Source organism: Anas acuta, chromosome 1, assembly GCF_963932015.1.
Source record: "Anas acuta chromosome 1, bAnaAcu1.1, whole genome shotgun sequence".
NCBI classification, from domain to species: Eukaryota; Metazoa; Chordata; class Aves; order Anseriformes; family Anatidae; genus Anas; species Anas acuta.
Genome location: NC_088979.1, coordinates 144,444,259 through 144,470,113, shown reverse-complemented (window position 1 = coordinate 144,470,113; position 25,855 = coordinate 144,444,259). Strand labels below are relative to the sequence as shown.

The following is a 25,855-nucleotide window of genomic DNA, read 5'->3' as shown; positions in this document are numbered from 1 at the left end:
GAGGCAATGGGTTCAAACTAAGACACAGAAGGTCCCATCTGAAGATAAGGAAAAGTGTTTTTATTGTGAGGTTGATCAAACTCTGGCACAGGCTGTCCAGAGAGGTCATGTAGTCTGGCTTATTGGAGATACTCAAAAGCTGTCTGGGCATGCTCCTGGGCTACTGGCTCTGGGTGCCCCTGCTTGAGCAGGGTGGTTGAACAAGATGACCTCCAGATGTCCTGTCCAACCTCAGTGATTCGGTCACATTTCAGAAAGCTACAAGTTCCTCCTTTGTTATTTTGCAAATAAGGAATGATTTCCAATTCAGTATGCCATTGTGTCATATTGGCTGTACTCAGCTGAGGAAAAAATAATACAAATAACTTCTCTATCATTGATTTAGTATCCTAAGTAAGCCTTTAAAAGTACTTGAGATATGCCTTATTGCTTACACAGAACATTAAACAAGCTGTAAGTCTGGGAGAAGGAGGATTGTTGCCAAGTTGAGGGATATCCCTTGGAGAATGACATCCAAGTTTTGATACAGTTCATTTAAATGTCTCAGTTGATATCAGTTCTCAGGATAAGGAAGAGAGAACAGAGAGACTCATAAGTCACAAACTAATTTGAAAGTCAAAGATATTCTCTATCCTAAAATCTGTAAAAGACAAACAAACAAACAAAAATAGATTAAACATGCTTCTGTACTGTGGCTGCCAATTAATGTGTCTGACAAATTAAAATAAGAACCCATGAGGTATCAAGGAAATTTGATTTGGGTTGTGATGGCTTTGAGATTCAAATTTTTTTTTGGGGGTGTTTGTTTGTTGAACAATATATAAAGAGCCTGAATTATAGTTAGTACTGAACAGCATGATGGATTCTTCAGAGTCATGGTGATAGATACAGCTTGTATTAGATAAATTCCAAGTTTTTTTTGCAGCAGTGTATGCATGGGAGCTTGAGGCAGCCAAAATTATTAGGCACATATGGTCTTTGTTGTAGAGACAGTAGAACTGTAGTGTGATCTCTTTCAAATGTTTGTACAGGGTGCATGAGTAAATACAAGTGCTGAAATTTTAACTGGGACTGTTTAAAAAGGAAGGTAAAGACTTGCAGGAGGATATACATATGATAGTACATCTGCATAATGTGGTTAATTAAAAGAAGTTCTGAAAAAAAATCCCATTTAAAAATTGACTCACATAGGTTGTACAGTTCTTTTTACAATCAAAACAAGCACTGTGGATATACTGTGATATTTTTATTTTTATTTTTTAAATATAACATCTGTGCAAATGAAAATGTGAACACTGCCTTATTGGTAAAGAGATTTTATTAATAGAGTTGATCGCAATAGAGTGTGCCTAGAAAATTTGTATGCATGGCATGCAGGCTATGTGAACAGCAAAGGGGTAAAAGGAATAATGTTTGTGTATAGAGATCAGCTTTGTGGCTTGGGTTGAATATGGGTATTGTGTACAGGAGGAGAATCTAATGATGATCGGGGAGAAATGAGGCACAAGGAAGAAAGTGTTACAAAGTGAGCTATTCTCCAAAAGCATAATTAAAGATGAAAGTGCTTGTATACATCTTCCTTTTCTTTATTAAATGAATTATCAGAAATTGAGTCTCATTTTTATTTTGACAGATTTTCCTGTTTAGCAAGTGGGCACCTGTTTAGTGGGATCGTTACTATTGGAGAATCCACAATGCTTGTGGAGGGAAGCATGGGAGGACCAGAACTAGCCTGGTGAAATTAAGGAAAACAAAGACAGGGATTCTACGTGGCACCTGGGCAAGTGTTTTAAGTGTATGGGTGGGTCTAGCTTTTACACAGAAATATTTTTTGAACTCTTGCTGAAGCAAGTGTGAGGTAAAAAGGGGCAAAAAGGTTTAGTAGAACTGGGTTAACCTGGTTTATCTGGGATAAAACTCATCAAACAGAAGGAAAAAAAAAAGTCTTTCCCTGGTGGAACGGTGGAACTTATATATATATATATATATATGTTTTAGGTGAAAAGCTCAGAAAGAGCTTTGCCTTAAAATAGTAGTGGGTGGCTATTTTAATAGCAAATACTGCTAAGTATTGAAAGAAGAAGCTAGATTATTCTGGTTTGTTGTGCCAGTACTTATGTATTAAGCAGAGAATAGCTGTCAAAAACACATTTTTAATATATCATTTGCAAGCTCTGTGAATGAGATCTCAAAAGTAAGGTTAAATTATTTTTCTCCTCTGGTTGCTATTTTCCTTTTTACAATTGTTCTAAACACTGGAACACTTAATCAGTTTTGCATGTTTATTTCTTCTCTAGGAGATAGGCAATTCATTAATCTGTCACTGCAAATGTGCCCCAGAGGAATGTGGTGTTTTCTAAAGTTTAATTTTTGCAAGGGAGGGGCAGGAGAAGATTTTATTTTCCTTTACTGTTTGCCTAATCAAATTAAAATCTGTATGTGGGTAGTTTGATGTGGCTTGTATTCTGGAAGGCCTATCAGAAATTTGTCACTGGATATTGTAGAGTTGTTGGACCGTTTTTATCATCATTATTACTTCCTTTATGCAGACACAAAGAATACGAGATGGTTCACAGGGTTTATTAATAATTAATATGTGGATTGGGACATACATAATTTAAAAGTTTCTCTTCCCATTTGTATCAGGCTGGTGACACAGTAGCAGTGTTACCCAGCTGCTGTGCAGGAGCACCTAGGACAGGACCTAATCTTGCTCTGCCTGTATTCTCTTTCCTGGGTGACTGGATGCAGGAGCACATTTCTTAGGAGAAACAGCTGTGCTCCAAGTGAGTTGGCTGGTATCCTCTTTCCAGTTGCTGAATGATTAATAGGGGTGAGAGGAGGAAGTTACAGCTTTAGGCAAAGCTGAGTGGGTTTTATTGGTGAGTGGAATAGATCAGGTCACAGTCTCAGAATAGGTACATGTGACTGCGTCTGGGGGTTTGAACCACAAGCAATGGAATTGGGGAAAAAAATAAGCTCTTCTCATTTTTGTAAGGTGTTTGCTGTTTTTTTTTTTTTTTTATTATTATTATTTTTATTTTTTTTTATTCCCTCCTTCCTCCCCCCCAACCTTTCTAGAATTGCAGAAATGCTATGGCTCAGGTGTAGGAGGGAAAAAAACATACCTCTACAGTAAGCAATTTGCAGCAGGTATGGGGGTTTGTGTTTGTGTTAAAAATGAGTCCACCTTATAAACGGTTTATTCAGCATGACATTGACTTTCTAAGAGCTACCTCTGTAGAGTGGTTTCAATTCCAGTGTGCACCCTGGTGTGCCATTTGATGAATATCTACTTAGAGAGGAGTAGGCTTTAAAGCAAACAATTTTTATGCTATTTTTTATATTTATGCTACTTATTTTTTATATATTTTTTGCCGTTTTTATGTTAAAGCAAACAATTTTTATGCTTTATTTACATTTAATTTTTTTAAACTATGTTTATGACTGTCTACAGGTTTTAAGAGTTCCCAGAAAACATCCCATTTCCCTTAAATTAAGAATTATTCAATATCTGTCATGTTCTGTATTGTGGAAAAATGAAATCCTATTTGTTTGATAGAAACTAATACTATTTCCTTGTACTTTACAGCTACTTTGCAAGCCAGAAAAGGAAAGAAAATAATTCTTTATTACTGAAATTACATAATTTTTGATGAGGGTGAATTAGAGTAATTTTGAGAAGACTTCATAACATCTGCATACAATCATTTATAGTTTGTTTCAATGAACTAATGTTTGTAGGTTTTTCTACAAGGCTCATTTGGATTATTATTAAATAATGTCTCAAATGTGCACTTCTGGTCCACGTTAATCAAAAGTCCATCATATAAAATTCAATATGGTAAAATAGCCTATCCATGCTCCTGCTTTGAGAAGTTTGATATTTAGGTTTGTATTTAAATGAAACCATTATAGTTAATCAACACGAATGAACAGAATAGTTCAGTTGACCTGAATCTATACTTATGGTCCCGTGGGGCATATGACCTTTGGAATGTAATTCTGTGGATTGACCTGCTTGGGGAATGAGGTTCTTAAGTAGGTTCTATAGGAACTAATGGAACTCATTCATCTGTACTTTAAATTACTTTTCATTGACTATGTAATACACTATTTTGAAGAATAATAGGTGCAAGATATTTAAATATGTTAGGTTGAATTGCAGTGCAGCAGTTTGTGAAGATTTATTTATAAATTTTCTACTGCTCTATCTGGAATGCTTTTCTTCCTGTCCTTACACATGGGCAAGTTGTTATATGCAGTATTTAGAAACATCAATTTCTATTAATACAATGTCAACATTTGCTTTCAGTGACATTCAGCACTGTATTATTAGTTTTTGCATAGATACGCTTGTGTCCTTGAGCTTTGTGGTTTCTGAATATGCTCAATATGTCTAAACAAAAGGAATAGTGCAATCTGTATAATAGTAAGGACTATTATACAGTATCTGTGGTGATTACAGAAGTATTTATGGTGGAAGTGTTTTGCTCAACTGTGTTTAAGAGAGCTCTGTATGCAGCTCATGAGTTGTGTGACTGAATGAGTCAATTATTTAGTTGATGAGGACAATACTCTTAACACGTCAGATATCACAAAGAGTGAATATTCATAGTGAATGTTTAGAGGCAAAGCTATTTTAGATAGGTTATAAAATTCCATAAGAAAGTATAATGTCAGCCAACAACTATATTCTGATAGAGCAAAGAGTATTTGAAAATAAATCATAACCAAAAGTTCAGATTTAAGCCACTGAATAAATGTTTTTGCATGTGTATGTATTTGTGCATATATACACATACATGTACTTATATGTATTTGAGTTGCGACTGCATTATTTGTGTCTGGACTTAGCTAAGTATATAAAATCTCTACCCCGCAGAAAGGGCCTCTGAGCTCTCATGTTTCTGAAAATAGCTAATTTTCTCTAGAAACTGTAGCTTCTGAGGTTATGCTTTTATGAGTAAAATAGCTGAATTTCTCAAATGGGCAAAATGGCAAGTTCAGTTGTATCTTTTAACACATACAACTTATTTATGCAGTAGTATCTTAATGTTCCATGTCTTTGAAGAAAGGTGGTGAGCAGGAGAAGAAAATAGGAAACCCTGATGACACTTGTCAGCTGATTATGCTCCTGCACTTGACCTGGAAAGGAGCTATTTCTCCTCAAGTAATACATTACATTTAAGATAGTGTTCTTGCTCCATCATGGATGCTAATTCAGAGATATTCAGTGCACTGATGTACCAGGAAATTCACCCAGTATTTCTCACACTAGAGCATAGCTTGTCTGCAGTTGCCTGTATCTGACACATTCCTGTCCTGCCGTGCACCAAGGAACACAAGAAAGGCCACAGTGTGTGAAAAGAGAGGAAGTGAAATGTTGAGTACAAAGTACTAAAGACTTCACAGCCTTAGTAAATCCCACATAGACATTGCAGAGACACACAAAAAAAAACATTAAAAAAATCATCTTTCACAGTGAAGAATGCCAGCAGGTGCTGGATGAACCAGTCTGGTGGGAAACAATATATGGTAAAAGGACAAATATCAGTCAGATATCTCCTATGGGTGACCAAAAAGGATTAATCAAGGAGAAAAAGGAGTGAGTGATCTCTTAGGAGTTGCAGTTGCAGCTTACCTTGTGAATTAAACTGAAGTGTTTTCCCTCTGGTATGGAGAACAGTGCTGGGGTCACAGAGTGGAAGTAGGAGGCCTGAACGTTACACACTAATGAGATGTGTAGCAAGGAAGAAATGGAAAAGGGTGAGTAGAGAACAGATGGTTCTGGTTCAGAGTGCCAACATCACCAGTCCTGGGCTAAGCAAGTCCTACTTGGGTAAGAGCTTTTGGTAAAATGCTTATTTTTCAGTGGGGATTGGAAAGCGTCTTTTTATTTATTTATTTATTTATTTATTTATTTATTTATTTATTTATTTTGTGTGTGTGTGTGCAATACGATTCCAGTTTGGGTAGTTCAGACTTCAGAAGAATAATATAGATTTGGTTCTGGTTTCAGACAAAACAGCAGTTTGAGACAATTTTTGGTTTGGGTTTACACTTGGCTTAATTCAGGGCATAACAAGGATGTCTGTCTTTATAGCATGGTTGAGTGTTACAGGAGAAATAAGACATTGTTGAGTTCTCCTGTCTCTCCATCCCCTTTCTTTCCAGCTGAGCTCAAAGAAGAGGTGATTCATAACCAGTCACTCCTCCAGACCTAATGATAATCCCAAGGTTATAAGCATATCTGCTGGAAGACTGAGCTACCGTCATAATAATATGTGGTGGTAGCAGCATAGCTTCTTCTCATGTTGTACCAGTGCATAAAAGATTTCACTTTTCAAGGCTGTCAGTCTGTCATTTTCATGAACCCTCCTAAGTGCAATGAATTCATTTTTTTCCCCTCAGACAAAGACTATGCAGTTAAATTCCTGTGTTTCCTGTCTTAAACATTTTATTATCTTTTCTTGGCTAAAAATAAAACCCCCCATGATTTTTATTTTTGAGACTTGCATTTTGTATAATTTGGAAGGGAAGGAACACAGTTCCTTAGACTATGTTCATTTCTGATCCAGCAATGTGACAATAAAGTTATCTATGAGAAAAAAAAAAAGAAGTGTCAGACTCACTGCAATTACAGTTTTCTTCCATCTATGTACCTTTCCCTCCAGCTTGTATGTGATGATATTCCCTGGGTTGCTGAGCCAGCTTTAGATTCTGCAGGTGGAGAATGTGGATCTGTAGGATAATATAATGGCACCTGAGTTGGCAGCCTGCCCCTGAAGCTCTGCTGGAAGTTACCATCCCAGGTGTCTGTCAAGCAAACTGCAAAAGCTTACCTTAAATATGAACAGTGTGCCTATGTCTTTATGCAACAGTCCCCATCATTCAGCAAAGGAAACACATTGGGCAGCCTACGTGCTACTGGGTGCATCAGTCTTACAGCTACTATTAAGGATTACTTATTTCTAAGTTATTCTCCATGTATCTTAGGGTTATTTTCATTTTTAATACAGAAATTCCTGTTCAGAACAGAAGGAGTGCAGCTCTTTGTAACATGTTGTCTTACACTTCAATTATTGAGGCACCCTGAATTCATTATCCTTTATCACTTTTTAGACTGAGAGTACTTGTGCCAGTAGGGCTTTTTTTATACTGGGATTTGATTTTTAATCTCTACTTTCATCTGTCCGTGTGTGACAGAGCTGTCCATAAGTGACAGACAAAAAGTATGCAGTTAAGAAAACTCTGAAATATTTGCTAATTACCATCTCAGTGGCTTTACCAAGAGATGGTTCCAAACTATGTGTTAGATATGCAGTATTTTCAGGACATAAAGAAAATGGCTTGCTTAAAAAGAAAAAAAAATATGGATGGTGCTCATTGGTATTTAAACTAACAGTGCAAATACTGTAGGTCAAATATTTTAAAACTGAAGCAAAGGGAACAGTAAGTCTGTCTATGATAGTGCACAGAATGCTAACTTCTAAAAGGCTGTGTGTATGTTAGGTGCTCTGTCATCAACTAAAATAAAACATAGTGAAAATAGTCTTTCAGTGGAAGCACTGAATGAATAATCTACTTTTAAATGGGACAGACCTGCCAGGACAGACTTTTGATATGTGAATTATAATACACAAGCTATCTTTCTCTTTTTAGAATTGGAAAATGCAAATGTGATGAAGTTAATTTACATAGCATTCGGTTAAAAAAAATCAAGTAGTAACAGCAAGATGAAATATGAAAACAAAACAAAGCTCTTCAGAACAACTTTCTGTCAACGTATGGGCACTTAAATTTATAGATGGGAACCCATGGACAATTTCAAAAGTATGCAGGCAGCTGAGGTATCTAAATCAGTAGAAAAGAAGTATCATTTTTAAGTATCATTTTTTTTTTTTTTTTGAAAGTCCCCTTGTAATTTGTGTATGGGACTCTACTTTAGAAATCCAGTTCTTGGCAACGTGTTTGTTGCCTGCTACCCAGGACAGAGCTGCTGAAACAGGATCTTCTGAAGATCTGGGTGGATGTTCTCATGGACAGAGAAATAATTATCCTGAGAGATGTCCCAGGAAATCATCTGCATCCTGAATCAAAGCTTTACTGACTTTAATAGGTCTGTAGATATGTACAAAAAGGCAGATTGCAGCAGGGAGGGCTATTTATATAGAGACTGAAGAGCTCAGAAAAGCCTGTGCAATTCCAGACCACACAGCCAGTAAATGGGCTTCTTGATCTTGCTTGTCATTTAGGATGTAACAGGTATTTTGTACAGTGGGTAGTCCTAATCTTGTACAAACACAGTGATGGGCCTGGGAGGAGCTGGCCCAGTTTAGAGGAGGCTTGCTCTTATTCTTTCACAGAAGATTAAAATCTCTTCATATCTTATTTTTCTCTTTATTCTTCCATGGAAAACCTTGTCTAAGAAGTTTTCTTCTTTTCTTACAGTCCTCATTCCATCCCAGATCGCCTGCGGATCAGAGTGAACCGGATTAATTTGCAAGAATATGAGGGGCTACTTTACGACAAGGAAAAACTGCGTGAAGCTTGTAAGTTGGAAGAAGCCAGGTTGTAGCTGCTTTTGGTAGAACATTCCGTATACATCTTATATTAGCATTAACAACAAAACAAAACCAAACCAGGGTCAAGTACATATTTTGAATGAGCCATATATGTACTATACGTTCATCTATAGATCTGTGCATATGCATATATACATTCTGTCTATATAAATACTGCCTGTATAAAGGGCATACGCAGAGAATTCAGATGTTTTCTTACTTAATTATGCCTTCTGCAAGTTGATTTTATTTGCTGTAAAATAAGTGTTTTTCATACCTCTTTTATTTTATTTGTGTGTCTCTGTTGATTCTACTGGGTTTCTCCTAGCATATGAAACTTATTAAGGTTTTATGATTAGCACCAAATTTGAAACTGAACGAGCGACCATGATTAAGTTCATATTGCAAGGGCAATCTGATCTTGAACATGGTTTTAGCGCAGGTGCATTTATCTTGAGAAGCAAATCTGGTTTCCCTTACTCTTTAAGAGCCTTCAGTTTTGCACATAAGAAAATAATCACTGTTTTGTTTCCTCATGTAATGGTTTAATTGCCACATTCAGGGGTAAGTCAAAAGCAGACAGACGGTTGTGTTGGCAACACTGATGATGATGATCCATGCTTAGAAATGGAGTTCCTTTCCTTGGTGACACACAGTCATTAATCAATGAGGGACACGTCTGCTTGTGATAACAATTTAATAGAGTCTTGTTCATGCATCTGGCTCATTATTCATATTAAATTACAAGCATGACTGTTTGTTGTGTAACAAAGCTTCAGTTCCCTCTGTAATATAGAGTGCTCTGGTAATTACAGGATGACACTCCTTTTAATTGGTTTGCTTATCTTACTGTTGGAAGATAGTTAAACTGTTTCACTTTCACCCCTCCAGTTCCACCCCTCCTTATTCTTCTCTCAGTTCATCTGCTCTCCTTCCAACAAAAGAACTAAAATGGCTTGAATTTTAATGCAGGTCCTGATAGACTTTTCTGAAGTTTGTTAGTACATTTGAGCCATAATTAAAGCAATCTAAGCCTTCATCTCTGGACTGAGAGGAATAATAACAAGAAGAGTATTATGGCTCACTGGAGAAGAATTTCTTTCGTGTTTAAGTTGAGAGTTTGACCTTGAGTATCCTTAGGGCCATGTTGGATAGATGTTTCCAACCCTGTTGGAAATGATCTGGTTCCTTTGGTGGTTCTTCCTATGCCTTTCCAGCTGAGGACGACTATTCTCATCCAACCTCACTACAGACATAAAGTTTGTTTATTTAGTATTAATTAAATAGTCCTTAAGAGTTATTTATGTGGTCTGACAAGAGATGTACAACCTTTTACACTGTTGTCACTGCAACTGTAAATAAGTGTTTATTTGTCACCTCCAAAACCATTATGGTAACATTTTAAAAAGAAAATGTCCAGATAATGATCTTGCTGCTTTGAAACTTGGTATTAGACTACACATGCATTTGATCACTTGCTGATCATGTGCATAAGAGGTTTTCATTCAAAAAGTAGATGTTTGCACACCAAAAGTTAAAACGGTTCTTTTCAGACATTGGCAGACTATCTTCAGGGGGATTCTTTTGTATCTTTTTCAAATTCGTGTATAGTCAGCTTGACAGTATAACATAGCTTGGCTAGAGTATTCTTCCCTGACTCTGTTCATGAGGTTGTTTTTCCTGTCTGCCCTCCTTTACCTGTCTCAATGATTATTTTGTATTACTGTTTTCACATTAAAATATCAGAAAGCAAATAATATCCCATCAGCCTACAAGAAGAAAATCAGAAAAGAAATCTCACATTACCCTCTGCAGGTATTAGGAAAGCCCTGGGTAAGGCACACAACTCACAGCATACACTGATAGTCATCAGCCTGTTTTTCTGGACATAAATCCTAATGTGTCCTATCAGAATTGTCTAACCTAAAGGTTGGACTAACAAGTTTACAGGAGGCTGATCTTGATTTGAAGACTCCTAGCTAATGCTAACTATGACTGAAGAAAATCCTGTATGGAGAGAGAAGCACTCTCTAAACAGTCAGAAATCAAACTGTTTAAAATATGAGCTCCTTGAATTCCATGAAGCAGAAAAATGGAAAATCCCTGTGGTTCACTGAGCATGGAACTAAGATCCCAGCTTCCCTGTGACTTACGGCAAGATGCTTGTATCTCCTCTGGGAACTGAGATGTAGTCAGACATCAAGCTGAATCATTATACTAGGGGACTGCACAACTTCAGTTTTTGAGGAAGGAAGCTGGAAAATCACATAAATGTTCCTTTTAAGAAGAGCAGATAGCCATTTTAATTGTATTTCTGACATAGATAATTGGATACATATTAAATGGTTTTCTGATGGGAAGTCTATAGATCACTGCCTGCCTGTCCCTATCATTTACTAAACACATCTGTGGAATAAGCACGCCGCCTCAGTCCTCACTAGCAAACCTTTTCATAGAGCATTGCCACTAGAAGTTATTTGGTTAGAGGAGGAAGAGGGGAGTGATGAGGCATAAGAAGTAACACCCATTCTTTACCTAGGAGTCTATAATAGGCAAGGTGGGTTGAGGAGAAAGAGTTTTGCTGTCCAAAATAAATCACCATGACAAGTTAATGATTGAAATTTTGCCAGTCTGAATCAAAAATTAAAACGCAGATAATATTTGTGCACTAGCAAAATACAATGAGTTTGATACTAATTTAGGAGGAGTTGCTGACTTCCTTGAAAATAGAGAGACCTTGCAGAGAGCACTCAACAAATTAGAGGGCTTGACAATCGCCAACAGTAACAAGTTTTACAAGAGTAACTGCCAGATTCTGTACCTGGGATGGGGCAACTCTGGGTATATGTACAGACTGGGGCATGAGAGACCAGAGAGCAGCCTCATGGAAAGGGATCTGAGGGCTGTGTTTGATGGCAAGTTGAATAGGAGTCAGCAGTGTGCCCTGGCAGAAAAAAGGGCCAAGCACATTCTGGGGTGCATCAGGCACAACACTGCTAGCTGGTTGAAGGAAGGGACTGTCCTGCTCTGCTCTGCACTGGTGCATCCTCACCTTCGCTACTGTGTGCAGTTACGGGTGCCCCAACGTAAGAAGGACATAAAACTATCAGCATCCAAAGGAGGACTATGGACATGGTGAAGGATCTAGAGAGCAAGACATATGAGGAGCAGCTGAGGTCACTTGGATTGTTCAGCCCAGAGCAGAGCAGGCTGAGGGGAGGCCTCATGGCGGCCTGCAGCTCCCTCATGAGGGGAGCGGAGGGGCAGGCGCTGAGCTCTGCTCTCTGGGGACAGTGACAGGACCTGAGGGAACGGCATGGAGCTGGGACAGGGGAGGGTCAGGCTGGGGGTTAGGGACAGGCTCTGCACTGAGAGGTTGGTCAGGCACTGCAGCAGGCTCCCCAGGGAGCCTCTGCCAGTGTTCGTTTGGGCAATATGTTGCCAAACATATGTTCTATTTTTTTATGTATTCTTGTGTGGAGCCAGGAGTTGGACTCAATGATCTTTGTGGGTCCCTTCTGACTCAGGATATTCTGTGATTCTAAGAGCACTCACATTGGGTCTTGTTACAGTAGTATTTCTTCAGCACCTATTTTAAGAAGGGTAGCTTCTTGCAGCACAAATATAGCTCTCAGGTGCATGTGTGTCTTTCTTGATACTCACAAGAGACTCACTTTGCATATCTGTCAAGACTTTGGCAGAACACCTGCAACTTAATTCCAGAATACTGTGCCTTACCATTCATTCCCTGCCCACACCAATTAAAACCACTTTTACCTCCCCAGATCTTTTGAAAACTAAACCAGAATCCCACAGCAATCTGAAAAGGAAAAGGAAGCCAGTTAATAACAACTCATGCTGTTATCCCTAAAGGAACAATAGCAAAGAAGCTATTATGGTTTTTGCCTGTCACATGTCTCCATAATAGAGTTTTGAAAGCTCTGACATCAGTGTAATAATCTGGATCACTTTAACTCACAGTAAATACATTTCACTCCCCTTGTTTGCTTGAAATACTGATTTGATTCTATCAGCTGCTTCATCTGAAATTGTACTTCCTGACATCTAACAACTCATCATACAAACTGTTCCATGAAGATTAATCTTCATTGTACTGGAGGCAGACACCTCATTCTGAAAACCTGAGCAATTAAAGAATGTCATTTTGTCCTCTGAAGGTCAAAACTCCTCTTAGCCTGGTCTCTTCTGTTGCTCTCTATTTATTTATTTAATTATTTTTAAAGCACTGCAGCTGCCATTTAACCAAGACACTGTTTCTGAATTTCCCCTTCCTTCTCTCTCCTATGTTATTCTTCTCCTTCATTCTTTCTTCTGTCAGCATCTCAGTATTGTCTGTGCGATGATTGATGCTGGTACAAGGGATGCTTATTGATCCTTCTGTGAGGGGATGAATGCTTCCATGCACTCTCTTAGGAAAGGGATATATCCTCTCCATTTTATGTTGTAATGTTCTTTGTTGCTGCAGATGTAATTGTCAACTCTAACGCCTTCTTTATATGTCCCAAGCACTTGTCACCCTAATCACCAGTTTCACTTCCTCTTGCCCAATATGATAGTTGATCCAAAGCAGCATTATAAATCACAGAATCACAAAATGGCCGGAGGTGGAAGTGATCTCTGAAGTCCAATGCCCCTGCTGAGCAGGAACACCTAGAGCACATTGTTCAGGATGGCATCCAGACAGGTTTTCAATATTTCCAGAGAAGGAGACTCCACAACCTCTCTGGGCAACCTGTTCCAGTGCTTTCACTCTCACAGTAAAGAAGTGCCCTCTCATATTCAGCTGGAATTTCCTGTGCTTCACTTTGTGTCTGTTGCCTCTTATCCTGTCAGTGGGCACAATTGGAAAGAGACTAGCTCCATCCTCTTGACACCCTCCCCTCAGATATTTATATACACTGATGAGGTCTCCCCTCAGTCCTCTCTTTTCTAGGCTAAACAGGCCCAGCTCTCTCAGCCTGTCCTCGTATGATCATCTTCGTAGCCCTCCTCTGGACTCGATCCGGTAGCTCCATGTCCCTCTTGTACTGGGGAGCCCAAAACTGGACACAATGCTCCAGGTGTGGCCTCACCAGGGCTGAGTAGAGGGGGATGATCACCTCCCTTGACCTGCTGGCAACACTCTTCTGAATGCACCCCAGGATACCATTGGTCTTCTTGGCCATAAGGGCCCATTGCTGACTCATGGTCAGTCTGCTGTCCACCAGGACTCCCAGGCCCCTCTCTGCAGAGCTGCACTCCAGCAGATCACCCCGCCAGCCTGTACCAGTGCTTGGCATTATTCCTACCATTAGAACATTAGGACACTGCACTTGCCCTTGTTGAACTTCATGAGGTTCCTCTTGGCCTAACCCTCCTGCCTGTCAAGACCCTCTGAATGGTAGCACAGCCCTGTGGGGTGTCAGAAACTCCTCCAAGCTTTGTGTCATCAGCAAATTTGCTGAGGGTGCACTCCATTCCATCATCTAGGTCCTTGATGATTAAGTTGAAGAACACTGGACCCAGTACTGACTCCTGGGGGGCACTACTAGCTACAGGCCTCCAGCTAGACTGCACTGCGAAGCACAACCCTCTGAACATGGGGGAACAATAGGATTGTTCTTAAAAAAGGCAAAATCTTTCTGTTTATGATACCCAATTTTCCCCATTCCACTGCCACTAAGGAATTCTTGACAATGGAGGTATATGCAGAAATAATTATTAAAACCAAACACATCCATAAGTTAATTAGTGACCAAGAGGTCCTCACACCTTCTTCGTCCTTCCTAGCAACATTGTTGTAGATTTGCACTGTGAAGATGGAGGGGTGAATTAGCTCACCAGCAGCAGTAAAAGCACAGGATATTTTTTTTTTTTTATAATTTTTATTATTTTTTTAATAGAACCTGTCAGCTCTTAGTGCCTTTTACATGTTTTGCATACTGTAGTCCTGCAGATCCAATCTTAGTAGCTCAACACTGCTAAGATTAAGAGGGAATCACACTCAACCACAGTGGCAGCAGTATCAGAAATAAGTCTCAGCTCTGTGACAGCTCTCAGTCTCTCACACCACCATCTTTAACACAGAACCAGCCATTCCTTATCTCCTCTGGATTAAGATGGCACAGTAAATTAAATAGCTTTCTCTTTCACCTCCTTGCTTTTTTTGTTTGTGTGTGTGTAGGGATGGAGGGTAACATGATGTGACATCAACCTCAGATTCTTATTTCTCCTCCAGTAACGTTTCCCTTAATGATTATATCTAGCCAAATAGCTATGTTGCATATGTCACTGCCTTCAATTTCTGTAGGTTATCTGAGGGTTTTGGGGTCATCTGATGAGTTCTTATTGAGTACATGGGCTAACAACATTGTGGGTAATTTGAGATGTGTACATGTACAGAGATAACGTGGCTTCCCTAAGAATAGCAGTGTACTTAGCACAGTTTGAGAATCCCAGATCTATGAAATGTATTATGATTCTTTAAAGCTCAGTGATATAGTGGGTGAAGACAATTTGGAGAGTATTTCATATGATTTTGAGCAACTAGCTAAATAAGAAGAGGCCAGTGCTGAGGATTTGGTGTTTTTACATCTTGAATCCTCATAATGTAAAGGACATAGGATCTTCTACTAGGTGTAAATTTTAAAGAGGGAAATCTGATCCAGCAGATGAAGTCAGAGCAAGGCTGATTAGCCACCTAAGGAAATGTGCTCAGATTGGGAGGCTACTTTGATCTGGATGGGTGTAGGTGGAATGCATTGCATAGCTACAAACCCCCTCCTTTGCCCTGTAACGTAAGTACCAATGGTCACTTGTTTGTCAGGAGGTGTCTTAGAGCACATGGTGGCTTATTTGTAGAGGTTCTGTAAAAGGCAACATTGCCCAAAGTCTACTAGATTTCACTCTGCTTAAAAGTCACCGTATTGCTGTAGCAGCTTTGCTTTCTCAACATTTGTTGTTCAGATATTAGCTAATTCATGTATTAGTAGAGTGGTGTAATAAGATCTGAAACTGAGAGGGTTGAATGGGTTGCCTTAGCAAGATGATAAACCAAGAGGATTAGAAGTCAGCTGTGAGTTAAATATTGGAAACTCTGCTGTTTCTGTACTCCTAGATTCTCATGCTGGTGTTTACAGATGTAAACCACTGATGAATGTTTGTAAATGAAACAGAAATGACAAAAACAAAGATGAAGTTGCCAAAGGCATTGTTTGTGTCAAAGAAAATCTTTTTTTCCATCTTTTGTTGGATGAGACCTTGTGGGCTTTGTCCAGACAGCACAATAAATTACATTTCTCTTTTGACACATGCACACACGCATGCATGTGTGCATACACACATGTATTCAAAGATTAGAAAGACACAGGAGTCCAACAGAAGAAAAAATATTATGTGATCAGATAATTAAAGGCAGTATATATGTATACACACACATTTTGAAATAGGCAACTTTAATCTTGGCTTTTTCTAATTTGAGCTATTGGTTTTGTAGTCATAACAACATTTGTTTAACAGAATATCTCATTGCCTGGATTAAAAAAAACAACAACATAAGAATAAACCCAAACCACTGAACTTCCATCTCACATCATGGCATTGATTCCACATAGAGCAGCAATATCCACAAATAACACAGTTTCTTGCTTTCTGAGCTAGTGGGGGAACTGTCACATGTAGGTTGTCCTCCTCTTTGACCTAGAAGAGATGGGCAGTATTCCAATACATTTCATAAATATATATTGACCCCACAGGAGTAGAAGAAAGAAAATACTAAGTTCCATTGCAGACTTTCCAGGAAATCATGCTGTAGTTTGACTTTATGGCATAGACTTTTCTGAGAGATTTTTCTGTGCATATTCCACTTCTGCTGTTTTTTCTCCTAACACTTTCCTTGTGTGATTTCCTCTTACCTTAGTCCTGGTCTTCCCCTTTGGTGTCCTGTCCCGCTCATATCCTTCCTGCCCATCTTTGTATATTTCTCCAGATCTCACAGCTCACGTTCCTATTCTTACTGCTAAACACGTACATGTATGCATTGCTCAGTCAGGCCTCTTTCAGCTCTTAGTCCTAATACCTCTTCTTTACCAGTTTCAATTCCAAGCTCTTCACGGTCTTCTTCCTTGGTGTGGCAAGGTTTTGGAGAAGTCACTGACAGCCTGAAGGGGATGACCACCCTCTCAAATGTTCTAAAACAGGTCTGGTAACTACCTCCATTGTATTTTACTTCCTGACATATGAGGATTTTAAAATTGAATCACTAGTGCTGAAAAAAACTAGCAAACAGCCAAGCCAACCGAATGAGGCTTAATTTCTGTCAGTAGAATAAACAAAAAAGATCTGAAGAGACACATGGCTTAGATTTGTTTGGGAAGAAAATCTTTTCATATAAACTTAGTTGTATTAAAACCATGCTGGAAAAGTCAAAACTCTTAATTTAAGTGTCTGAATATTTTAGATTTCTCTCACAAGAACTTGGTTCTACACACTTCTAATATCAGTGGAAACCCCTCAGGAAAATGACATTCTTATAACATCTTCAGTAGTGAGGATCCTTTATTTGCTACATTAAACATTTACAGTCTAATGTCTAATCTTCCCTTTCCCCCTTGAGGTATGTCAGAATAGGAATGAGTTTTCCTGGCACTCACATCTACCTTAATGATCTGCCTTGGGGCTGTTTTGTTTGGGATTTGTGTGGGTTAATCATGGTGTTAAGATCACAAATTGAATCCTTTCATAACAATAAATGGGGAAGTTAATTGAATTTTACTTTTTCTTGATGGTGTAGTATGCAATATTTTCAGGCTTCTTCCATTTATGTTCTCAGTACTATTAAAGAGGTTGATAGCTTTAGGTATTCAACATAATGGACAGTTAATAGGAATATTTCTTCTTTGTTTATAAATTCCATATCTAATTTCATGAAGACTTAGGAAATCACTACTAATCTTGCAGTCATTAGAGTATCACATTAGCCATACTGCTGCACCTACCTCACTCTCCTCCTGCTGATACTTGATTGTGCTTAGCACTGCTAGGAACAAAAAAGCTTTCCGCAGTCCTGGTTCAGAATATGAATCAACTGCGTGCCTGTCTCATCTCCTAGGGTTCTTGCACTGCTGCTCATCACTGCAATATTAGTCTGTATCCACAGCTCCTTGGACAGAGTTCTTTTCACCATTCAGGGAGCACAAAGAAGCTGGGAGCTGGATGCAAGCAGCCAGAAGAGCTGGCGCCTCAGGAGAAAAATTTCTGGCACTCGAATGCTGTGGCTTGGCTCGTGATCTGAGACTATCTGATATTTGGCATATTCCCGCGCATGGATATATCCATGTAGTCACAGGAGCGGACAGTGTGTGGGTGTATGGGAAAGTTGATCTGCGGCGCTTGTGATCTTAACATGTGCAAGGCTTTGTCTTCCCCTCCCACCTCTGACCTGACACGTGTAGTAATGACTGTGTCCCATGGCACTGTTTTGTACTGTTCACATCCTCATCCACACTGAGATATTCAGAAAAGGTAGAAGTCCCTTTATTCCCCAGTGAAAGCGTCCACAATGACATTGAATGCTAGGCATTGTATGCAGATTAACTTTATGCCTTTAACTGATTCATCGTAACTTACCCCATTTTGGCTTTGTTGCACAGTGTTGCCCTATATTTAGAAGGAGCAACAGTCCTGCAGTTTCAATCCCATTGTCAGCTAGCAAGGGCTTGTTTTTGTTTCCAAACAGCAGCTCTTGTGAAGTGTTTTGAAAATTTTGGCTGCACAATGTATTGTGCATGCTTACCGTGGTTTATGATATCAATGAGGGCTGGAAACATTTTACTTGCTGGAAGGGAAATGGGTCTCACAATCCCCAACCCACATCCCACCCTACCCAAAAGCAACTTTTGGCAAGCAAATTTTAGCTTGTGTTGTAGTGTTACTTCTTTACCGAAAGGGTTGTTAGGCATTGGAATGGGCTGCCCAGGGAAGTGGTTGAGTCACCATCCCTGGAGGTCTTTAAAAGACGTTTATATGTTGAGCTTAGTGATATGGTTTAGTGAAGGACTTGTTAGTGTTACGTCAGAGGTTGAACTAGGTGATCTTGGAGGTTTCCTCCAACCTAGATGATTCTGTGATTCTGTTATCCATCTAAAAAGGTTTTAAAGCATGAACTACATGGGAGGGAACCATCTGAGACCCACCTCACACACTTTATCTCTTGGCTAGCCATTGACACATAAAACCAGAGGCTGTGCTTGTTCCAGATTTCCAGGTAGCAGAAGTCACACAGCTCTTTTTAAGAGCAAGGTCACATGACCCAAAATTCTTCTATAGCCACCGAGAACAGATGTGATGTAATTTAATTGCACCTGTGAATTATCACTTGCTTTTTCAGTCATGCAGATACGGCTCAGAAGTGCCACAACTAAACTATCTATTGCATACTAGTGTTTTGTTTTCAGATTTATTTTTTGTTTGTTATTTCTTTTTGTGGATTTCTTTAGAATTCCAAATGTTTTTAAGGTCCTTCCACTTTGGGCTGTCAGGAATGGTGATGGTTAAGGATTGCCGTTCTGTGTTAGCTGCATTGTTTCAGTGGGTCAAAGCTCTGGTCCCCATTAAGTGCATATACTCCTTCATGGAGGAAGGAACTGGATAGACAAGACAAAATGTGTGGTGACAATTTATGAGTCAGTGGTGTAGCTCTCTAGTGCCTTTATAACTGTTGGAGGACTATGGCTGCTGCAATTCACTTTTTAGAGCTATAAAAGATCTTAACAAACACTCCTTCAGTAAGGGCTGCAGAGGGATCTCCTGAATTGAAACTAGATAGTCATTAAGTACTCTTTGCAAAGAGCTTAAGGGTCTGCTGTCAGAGCAGGTTAAGCAATAGCAAACACTAAGCAAAGAGAATCAGTCTGTAACCCAGAGTGTCAGCAGACGTAAAACAAACCCAGCCGGCGATTGACCCTTGTTCCACTTGTCTCACAAGCTCTGTTGGGTAATGAAAAAACCCTAGAGATTGCAATGAGCATTGTTGCCTGCTGGCCTTTCTGAAAAAGAGCAGGTGGCTTGGGATCACTGTTAGATGTCAGTGTTACTTCAGGAGATGTGCAGGCAGCTCCTTTCTTTCCAAGTTTTTCTGCTTATTTTTTCTGCATTTCCTTGTTTCTCCCTCCCTGCCATTTGTTGTTGTTTTGGTGGTGTTTTGTTTGTTTGTTTGTTTCCTGTTTCTGTTTTTCCCAGACTCATAGCTGCTCTGCTGTTTAAATTGCCTTCCGAATATGATGCTGCCAGCACTGGTGATGTATCTCTGGAGTCCTGCACTGGCCTCTGAGGCCCATAATGACCTTGGCAGCTGTAGGTGCTGCCTGACTCTCCTCCCTGAGACCACTAAATTTCTCTGTGTGCTTCCAGCCTTAGTGGGCCACAGAGACCTTCTCCATTACCTGTTATCACTGTCTTGTTCCCTTATCAGAATGGAGAGCTTCTCAGTAGATAAGTATCTCAGGGTCCCTCTTAATCAACTTTTTTTGAATGACAGGAGGAGCTGCAGCACAGTTATTTTTTCTAGTTTCTTCAGTACCTTCAGTGACCTTAAGTTGCTTCTTGTTTTTCAGTTACCAATTTTTTACGAGATGATATTCTTCTCTCCTTCTGGAATACTTCATATGATGATTTAAATCTCTCTCCTGCTGCTTCCCTATGTTTGGGGGCATTGTTTGATTAAAGACTCTCCAGGGAGGAAGAAGAATGTAATTTAGAGATTCAGTTTCAGGCGTTCAGGTGCTTGAGTATTTTCTTATTTGTTTCCTTTTATTTAATGCGATTTTAGTAGGCAGCTCTCCTGATACCTTCCTGGTAGACTCTCTTGTTTTCAGTCCCTCTCTTTTTTTTTTTTTTTTTTTTTCTTTTTTCCTCCTAGTGGCTGCACAAATTGAATGGTTGTGAAAAGCTAAAATCCATGTTATTCAAAATGCTGCTTTCATTTGAGGGAAATAATTTGTTGTATTTTTACTTTTTTTTTTTTTTTTTTTTTTTTGTCCTGAGAAAATATGGACATATGTCAATGCTGTTTGTAGATGGAATAATACCTGCTTTGATTTAAAAGCACCCTTACATCAAAATAGTACAATGCTGGACAGTTTTGTTTTAAGTGAGGCTGTGACTTCAGGGCTACCGTTTAACTTTGGTTTACTTTTACTATGGATGCTTACTATGGTTGCCACATTGCTTTGAAGATACAAAGCTGAAGCTGATAACATCTGAGTTTTTTCTTTTCCCTTAAATACTAGTATGAAATGAAGTGAAATAATACCCATGCTGCAGGTTTTTTTTTTTTTTTTGTATAATTATAAATTAAATCTCTATCCTTACTTATGTCAACAAACAAACAAGCTCAGGCTGGAAAACTGAAGCAGTCCTATTCTTTCATATTAGTTGATGTAGTTCCAGGACAGATTTGCTGGAGAATAAAGAGGAAAACCCAAAAATACTGTTTACAACAAAATCCTAGTAGAATTTAAACATAAATTACAAAATATATTTATTTTCTAACCATCTGAGTATTTTTTTCTTATTTTTCAATACTTTGAATCATTTCTGTAGAATTTTAAGAGTTTTGAAAATGAAATTTCACTCATATTTGAATGCCCAAGAACTCCTCCCTGAACTGTTGTTCTGCAGGGTGTTCTTTTCATTGCATTAACTAATTGATGTTCACATTAGACAATGAAGTACAGGATTTAACTGAATCTGCTTTAGCTTCTTCAGTATGAAAGGCAGTTGAAAGCCAGAATCTTTAATAATTATAAATGGGTAAGACTAATGATATTTTTTGTCATAATAATGAATATTTTGTTCCTGTTTTTAAGTGACTGTTAAGATATAGATAACACAGAGCTTTAGTAAGGATACTAAAAAGCAACAACAACAACAACTTCTTTTAAAGTGAAACAGATCTCATTTAAGGACATTTTTTTCTTTGTTTTTGCTTTCCCAGCCATCCCCTTAGGAATTATAGTTGTACGAGGAGATTGTGACTTGGAGACCTGTCGGATGTACATTGACCGTCTTCAGGAGGTGAGTTGTTTGTGAATTTAAGTGTCATTTATTAATCTATGCTCTGCTTCTTCTAGTCCCGAGCGCAGAGGTCTAATAGTTGCAACAACCTTGTATTGAGAGTACTGCAGTTTGCCTACTGCTGAAAACAAAACTTAGAGTTTTGATATGCTAACAAAAGATGAACATTTCCTAAACAGCAAATAATAGATCACACTGAAACCATTTAAATGATAACAGAATTGACACGGATGATTGTGTCTACTTTTGCTTGAACATGAACAAAATACTAGGATTCTTCATGTACATTGCTGAAATTATACAAATCTCTAAGCAAAATAGAGATTAGAAAGTGTGTTATGTAAGGATAAATATAGTATTTGAATGGATCTAATTATGCAAATATCACTCTCTAACACTGCTATGGAGTAAACAGAGACACCAACAGTGGATATCAATTTGAAATTTCCAAATATACAGAAATGTATGCTGATAAACTAAAAATAATGTTGCTTTTATCATCTTGAATGTTGTGCCATAAGAGAGTTCATTCTACAGTACAGTATGGAAAATGGAGAATCCAAATACCCCATTACCTGAATAATTTTAAATGTGTATGCATTAGTGATAAAGCTGATGTATTTTCATAAACATAGTACCTCTCACTGCTTCTTCATCTTTTACTGATATCTTTCAAAACCATTTTAAAGTGTGAGGACTTTACACGGGTTTCTAAATAGCTGTCCCAATTGACATGGGAGCTATGGATCTCATTCTTCCCACTAAACTATTTGAGAGGCACTGAATTGCTGTGATTATGAAACTCTGCCACCTGCATCCAGAATATGGACCTTTGTATAGACTACAGGCTTTCACCTTTTTGCATTTCAGACCAGATTTATGACTATTATTGGACATAAAAGCTTACTGTAAAGCAATGTATACTTAAGGTATCTGATGATGGAAAAATACAATAAAATAATTGGGATGATGTTCACAGCAGATTACAAATCACGTGATCTCAGACTGGGTTCAAAACTGCCTAATATGGACAGTATTTGATGGAGAGTGGTTCTGCAGCGATGGAGGAAGCATAGCTAGAAAATGAATTACCCACAGTGGTTGTGGATGAATTGTGTTTTTCCAGCCTTTTGCAAGGGTCTTATTTATTTATTTATTTATTTGGCTTGATTTGGCTCAGTCCCATATGCTGGGAATGGAGGTGCCAAAGCCTTCTGCACTCTGCCAACTTGCATGCTAAATGGGGAGCTATAGCCTGTAGGCCAGGATTTTTGGTAGTCTACATCATAAGCTAAAATTGTATGACAAAATATCTGTCAAAATAAATTAGATTCCTGAAGCCTGCTAAGCAGCACAGTCATTCTGATATGACCTCTCTGGCATGAGGTTGTCTTAAAACAGGGAGAATTTCCAGTGGTTTTCTTTAGTATATTAATTGCTCAGAAATATTTGCAAAAATGATTTAGGGCTTATAGTTTTTTTATTTCATTTTGCTGCTGATATTTCTAAATTTAGATAGTTTTTATGGAACAAATACATCTATGATATGGTAAAGATCCATTAACATAACCTTTGTATAAGTTTTTGTAGACGTCTTTTTTTTTTCTTTTTTTCTTTTTTTCTTTTTTGACCAAATGCATGCAAATCTAAGCTTTAAGTGAGCTTTCCATAGCTATTCTTTGGTAGTTGTTTAATGCCCTTAAAAACAATGAAAAATACTTGTAAAATTATTTTATGGTGTTTGCCCAACCACTTCATATAGCAGAACTGTAAATAACTTCTGATAATTTTTTTTTTCATCATTGGCATGTCTTTTATCCTCCTACTAGGACCTACAGTCGGTATCTTCTACTACACAGAGAGTTCACTACCAGGTAAGATGAACTTTCTTTTTATTAAATGAGAAAAAAAAAAAGAAAAAAAAAAGGGAAAAGAAAAAAGACACTAAACAATGTAAACTGCACTCTGCATTTGAACCCAGATTTTCTTTTTATGAGAAAACGTGTTAGAGGAATTTTTGATTATCACTTGCCCCCAAATGATGGAAGTTCATTCTGGTTTCCCTAGGACAATCCTTTTCCTTGCAATCTTATGGAATCTTTAAAATTAGCACAACATGATGTGCCTTGCCTCTTGAAGTGATTGGGAAAATGTTTGCTTTAGGACAAATGACAGAAGTAAAATTGTTTCTCTGAGAAATGGAACAACATGTTATATTGCATAGATGTAGTAATAATGTCTACCACTGTGAAAAGAGGTGTACTAGAAGGCCTAACCTCTAATAATTCTGTGCACCACAGTCATCTACCCCTCATTTAACATAATCTGCAGAGTAATTTTTTGATCCATTCTGAACATGAATCTGTCTGTTGTATGTGATGACATTCTATTTCTAGGTGGCTAGTTTTCAAAATTGTGTTCTTTGTGTGCTTTAGAGCTATATTCTACAGTTTATAAAGTACAGAACTTGGCTTTATAGTTGGAAGCATTGTTCAAGAGCACATATTACTCTCAGTAAAATATTGCACTGCACAGTGCTTTATTTGGGAGTAAACTGATTTAGACTAACTCTACTGACTCCTCAGCTAACTTGACATTAGTGCAGAGACTTGACACAAACAATGGTCAGTTGACACGGTGCCTGGGACCGCAAGACTGAAGTTTGCATGGTGTTGATAGCCTTTTCCTAGGTTTAACAATGAAAGTCTTGTTGGGATCAGCAGGAATGTGTTCACTGAGAAGACATGCAGAGATCCAGCGGATAAGAATGCATAGTGGTGAAACTGTAGATGATTTCTCAGGGCTTAATGATTACCTGGGTGATACAGAATTCCAGTTTGGCAGGACTGCCAGTAAATTTGCTGAACCTAGGTAGACACTATGAGAAAATGCAGATTTGGCATGGTTTTCTAAAGTTGTCTTTTTCATACCACTTCATGGTTTGTTTCTGCATTTCAGCATCCAAATTTAACCTCATATTTTTGACATTTGTGTCAATCATTGCCCTGGAACTGAGTTTTAGCACAACATTAGTGTCTAGTGAATTGCCTAATAAACCAGCATGTATTATTCTGTTCCACTCCCTATAAATTAACCTGAGTGGCTGCTGACTGTTCCATGTGTAGGAAACTGCCTGAGGTAAAATGAAGAACTACATCTGTGCATATGGTGAGGGCCAAAACAGAGAATGAAATGTCAGAAATCAGCCCCATAGTTGGCTCTAACCTCTGCAGTTACAGCAGTATATAAATTAATTGCCCAGCCATTTCCTCTGGTGCTCATCAGTGTGAGATCCCTAACTTTCTATCAATTTTTTATGATGCTGCATTTTGAATGCACCCCCTCTGTGTTTTGTCTTCAGTACTTGTTTATCCTGAATTCTTCAAATGCTGCTTTATTCTCAGCAGATCATTTCTACAAACTGTCTTGCTAGGTTAATTTGAAGTTTGTTCCACATTTGCTGGCATCTCTCTATAAATTACAGAAGGGGAGAAAAACAGGGGATAAAGGGTATGAAAAAGTTCTTGAGTTGATGAAACTTCTTATCTCACTAATAAGGTGTCATGGGTTCTTTTAGGTCTCATAAACATGGTTTTCTTGTGTGATTCCTCCGCAGCTTAACACATGTGGAGTCAGCAAAAACAATATCAGCAAGCCTGAGTGCAAATGAGAAAAATGATACTAGAGTTGTTCTTCATTCTGCTTTCTTTCTCTAACAAGCTAAATGTATATGAAATATTATTCTCATGGGCCTGAGATTTCCCAAGCTAGTTCTTCTTTTGAGCTGTAAGAGATTCTTCAAAAGAGCCCATGCAGTTTGTGACTTACATTTACATTTACCAGCATTATCACTATCTTCATTTTCCCATTGTACCAGCTCTAAAAACTTTTACTCATGTCTCCTGTTCATATCATCTACCATTTTCATATGCATAATTATCTTTGGGTGCTTTCTTCCTTCTTTGCTTTGTATCTCAGCCCAAACCTTTACTCAAATAGTGGGGTAAATACTAAGACACATACAGCTTTATGCATTTAGATATATTGAAGTTAGCAAATGTAGTGGATTTCAGAAAGCCCTTGATTCTCAAACATACACCTCAGCTGTGATAGAAGTAGACCTAAATCCCACAACTCAATAAACCTATACTAGAGAAAGAAATAAGTGTATTTTAAACCTGATGTTTCAACCACTGAGATATGTTTTTTGGTCC

The 25,855-nt window shown here is 38.3% G+C and overlaps 1 protein-coding gene across 14 annotated transcripts in view; it reads left to right on the top strand.

Moving 5' to 3' along the window:
* Positions 1 to 25,855, top strand: part of DGKI (diacylglycerol kinase iota) — a 216,247-nt gene that overhangs the window by 130,540 nt on the left and 59,852 nt on the right. For all 14 annotated transcript variants that reach the window (XR_011090225.1, XR_011090229.1, XR_011090228.1 and 11 more), the window contains 3 exons: positions 8,455 to 8,555; positions 21,562 to 21,641; positions 23,471 to 23,515. Coding sequence is in view for 11 of the 14 variants with exons in the window: in XM_068662793.1 (XP_068518894.1) it covers positions 8,455 to 8,555; positions 21,562 to 21,641; positions 23,471 to 23,515 (226 nt within the window). In the remaining 3 variants the exon portion in view is untranslated. The remainder of the gene's footprint in view (positions 1 to 8,454; positions 8,556 to 21,561; positions 21,642 to 23,470; positions 23,516 to 25,855) is intronic.